At 37.8% G+C, this 4814-nt stretch overlaps 1 protein-coding gene across 1 annotated transcript; it reads right to left on the bottom strand.

Moving 5' to 3' along the window:
- LOC109847145 lies at nt 2142-4286 on the bottom strand. The gene has a single exon (XM_020416388.1). The coding sequence runs from the start codon at nt 4284-4286 to the stop codon at nt 2142-2144; it is 2145 nt and encodes a 714-aa protein (XP_020271977.1).

Raw genomic sequence — 4814 nt, forward strand, 5'->3', positions numbered from 1 at the left:
TTTGTCCATCTTTGTATACAAGTCATGTTAAAATATGTAGGCAGAATGCTACACAACACACAAATATATCAATGAAAATGTTAAAATTAAACAAGTATACCTTGACTTCATCCCAAAATTTTTCTTTCAAGGGCAACAAATCCTTATTACGCCAATCCGTAATAGTGATTGGAAAAGTTCTTCTACTGCAAGAGCCTATGAAGTGTGCTAGGGTCATCGACTCTTTGCCAATTGGTTGGCCCATTTCATTAAAGTTCACCTTTAATATATCTCCTTTAGCCCTTTTCTTCTTAACATTCACCATAGTGACTATTCCTCGAGACCGAATCTCAGAAATGCCACTAGTACCATCGGAACCCCCTGTCTCGCCTTCTTTTGAACCACCCTGACCATTCCCACCATCCTGACCATCACGGCAAGCACGACCTTTGCTTTGGGATTTAGTAGTCATCCTGTAAAATTAAAAATAGAATAATAAATAACAAGTTCAAATTTGCATATAATCAATTGTGTGCCAAAAATAAGAGAACAGACTAGAGAAAATGCAGTTGATATGTGCTCTTAAATGTTGCCCTGGTTGCTTCCTTAACGAACTGGATATTTTTGATGCATCTTGCAGGTATGCAACAGCTAGTGCAGGTATGCAAATTTGAACTAATAGTGAAAACCTACATACATTTTACTAAAGACACTTAATAGTGACCATTGTTACTAAAGACACTTAATAATGAATAGGAAATGCAAATTTGATTAATAGTGAAAACCTACATACAAGTACAGTGGGATTACATATAAATAACAAATACTCCTATATAAAAGAAAAAACACATACATTTCTTCTTGGCTTTAGCTATCCTCTTTCGTTTGGTAGTTGACTTTGATCGTTCATGACCATATACATTCACTAAATCTGGATTTACATGATCATGTCTTGAATATAAGCGTTGATCGATATCATAATCGTAAGTGCTCGAGCAATCATATACGTTCCCAAAAGGATCATTAATTGTGTCAACGTCCTCATCAACATGGTCACTAACTTGATAACTATTATTGAACTTGTTTGACAAGATAACGATTGACCACTTCTTATCAATTGGATCACTAACATAAAACACTTGCTTAGCTTGCGCTGCCATAATGAATGAATCGTCTTTGTACCCAACCTTCTTCAAATCGACCCGTATGAATCCAGAACTTTCAACATGTACCCCATCAGGAATTCTAACCCAACTACAGTCAAACACAGGAACTCGGAATCCGACATAGTCAATTTCCCAAATGTTGATGATTTGTCCAAAGTATGTCATATTTGTCTGGTTTAGTGCGATGGCATTGAGAGAAACCCCGCTATTCTGCATAGTACTCCCCTCATCGTGTTCTCTAGTGTAAAATGTGTCTGGCATTGAGAGAAACCCCGCTATTCTGCATAGTACTCCCCTCATCGTGTTCTCTAGTGTAAAATGTGTATCCATTGATGAGATAACATTTGTAAGAGTACACATGCATATCCGGTCCTCTTGACAAAAACTTAACCCTTTCTGATACTGAATCACTGTTCGTTAAGATCTTACCATGAATATGACCAGATAACCAATCAATGAAGGTAGAGTTGTGCTCCACTTCAATCCAATTAGAGTCTTTATCAGGATGATCTTTTGCGAGACCCTGCTTGTGCAACTCAACATAAGGAACAACATCAATTGTGTTATGTAGAACACACAAGTGCACCCGTCGCCATTGGTCGAGGTTGATCAACATCGGTTGACCACCTGTTACACCTTCACCGTCAATCCTATCAGTGTGACGAGTATGTGGAAGTCCAATAGCTTCGACATTTGGGATATATTCAGACCAGTATTCAATTGCTTCTTCAACTAGATAGTGGAAGTCCAATAGCTTCGACATTTGGGATATATTCAGACCAGTATTCAATTGCTTCTTCAACTAGATACGTTTCAGCGATGCAAGCTTCCGGTCGGTACCTGTTCCTCACATAACCTTTCAACACTTTCATATATTGCTCCATGCCATACATCCATCTCATACGAGCAGGACCACACATCCTCGTCTCGTAAACCAAGTGTACAGTCAAATGAATCATGATGTCAAAGAAAGATGGTGGGAAATACATCTCAAGCTCACAAAGTGTTTGTATAGAAAGATGGTGGGAAATACATCTCAAGCTCACAAAGTGTTTGTATAATCACCTTTTGTAAACTTGACAAACTTCTTGGATCAATCACCTTGCTACTCATGGCTTTGAAAAACCAACATAACTTTGTGATAGTGTTACGTACATTTTCTGGCAGAATAGCACGAATTGCAATCGGGAGCAGATTCTCAATGATGACATGATAATCATGAGATTTTAAATTCATCAGTTTCAACCCATCTAAAGTTACAAGACTTTGTATGTTGGACGAGTACCCCTCTGGAACCTTCACGGAGTGGAGTGTATTGAGTAACACAATCTTCTCTTCCTTCGACAAAGTATGAGCGGCAGGAGGTAAGTATGGTGCTTTCCCCTCCTTTGATACAGGTGCAAGTTCTTCTCTTATATTCATAGCAACCATGTCCTTTCGTGCATTGAGTCCATCTTTAGATTTTAAAGTGTCACCTAACAAAGTATTTATCACACTAGCAGCAACGTTTTTCTCATTGTGCATGAGATCAATAAAATGCCTAACAAACAAGTCCTTCCAGTAAACTAATTGAAAAAAGATTGATTCTTTCTTAAAACCTCTAGTGGGAATAGACTTTAAAAACTTTTTACCAAACTGTGTCTTAAGGTTCTCCACTTCTTTTAGCACATCAAGACCTGACAATGTAGGAGGTGGAGACCGATCTTCAACTTCACCATTGAATGCCTCACACATAGATCTGTATGGATGACTTGGATCCAGCCACCATCTATGCCCCATGTAAACCGACTTCTTACAATGACGCAATCGAAGATGATCAGTGTCATTGGTACACCATGGACACGCACAACACCCCTTCACACTATATCCAGAAAGGTTGCCATAAGCTGGGAAATCATTGATTGTTCCAAACAACATAGCCTTCAATCTGAAATTATCCTTTCTGTACGCATCGTATACATCAACACCCTCTTCCCACAACAACTTTAAGTCCTCGATTAAAGGAGCCAAATATACATCAATGTCGTTACCAGGTTGCCGAGGTCCTGATATCAAAATAGACAGCATCATATACTTGCGCTTCATGCATAACCAAGGGGCCAGGTTATAGATCATCAAAATCACGGGCCATGTACTATGGGAAGTACTTTGAAGACCATGAGGATTCATTCCATCTGTTGAAAGTACTAAGCGCAAGTTTCTTGATTCCTTACCAAATTCTGGATATTTATTATCAAATGTCTTCCACTGGGGTGAATCAGCTGGGTGTCTTAACATTCCATCTTTAATTCTTTCATCATCATGCCATGTCAAGTATTTAGCATCTTCTGTGCTACTATACAACCTCCTAAATCTAGGAATTATAGGAAAGTACCACATAACTTTGGCTGGGGAGTTGTTTTTCTTATATCGCTTCTTACTACACTTGGGACATTCACTCAATTCTGCATACTCTTTCCTAAATAAAATACAATCATCCGGACAAGCATGGATCTTTTCATGTGTTAACCCGATAGATTTGAGCAATTGCTTAGCATCATATGCTCTACGAGGGAGCACATTCCCATCTAGCAAGAGTCCACTTACGGCTTCTAACAACTCTGTGAAGAACACATCAGAAACTTGGTGACTAGCTTTTAAGTTGTACAAGATCAAAACAGCCGACAACTTTGAAGCTTTGGTACAACCCGGCCACAATGGTAGCCCAGCATCCCCCCTTAAGTCATCAGACATATCAGGATGATCCCGCAACTCTTCATTGACAACACTTGTGAAATTATTCATCCCACTAGATTTATCATCACCAGCTCCCATACTACTTGTGTTCATTATATTTGAAAACTCAAATTGCGAGCCTAGTTGAGTTGATGAACTATATTTACCTTTGCCACTTGAGCTACATTTACCTTTGCTCTCACCATGATATGTCCAAACCTTATATGTTTTGTCAATACTGTGAAACATTAAATGCTCACGCAACTCCATTTGACCCCTAACCTCTTTGACATTTAGACATTTTCGACACGGACAATTAATGAACATCGAATTTTTGGCATTCTTAGTTGCATGAGCACAAAACTCTTCTACCCCTTTCTTATACTCTTCAGATAATCGATCTGCATTTACCCAGTCTCGATCCATCGAAAACAATACTACAAGATCAAAAGAGAGAGAGGTAAACCATATGTTATTGTGAAGAATAACTACGTTTACGAGAAAGCTGTGAAAATTTTAGATAAGTACTGCTGCAAGGATTTTCAAACTTACTACATTTAACGCTCAAACAAAACCATATTAGGATTGTTATTTACATACATATACATATATATATAATATAACCATACTAGGAATTTTATTTACATGCAAGGTGGATTTGTTCCAAAATAATTAAGGAATTTTAAATTATTAATTTGGAATCAGCACTACTAATACAACAGATTCTAAAAAAACAGATTCTACAAATCTACACAGACAAAAACTCAACCCATCAAACCTCCTTTTTTTTTAAACCCCCCTTCTTCAATCCTGTAATTTAACTTATTGTGAGCTTACGTTTCTTCAATTTGGAGGTAAACCAGTTTTCACTCTATCTCAAAAAAGTATGCCAGTCCAATGTGTAATGAATTAGAAAAGATTTTCTTGTCTGTGAGCATTGTGTTTACCTCAGAA

Source organism: Asparagus officinalis, chromosome 7, assembly GCF_001876935.1.
Source record: "Asparagus officinalis chromosome 7, Aspof.V1, whole genome shotgun sequence".
Taxonomy (NCBI): Eukaryota; Viridiplantae; Streptophyta; class Magnoliopsida; order Asparagales; family Asparagaceae; genus Asparagus; species Asparagus officinalis.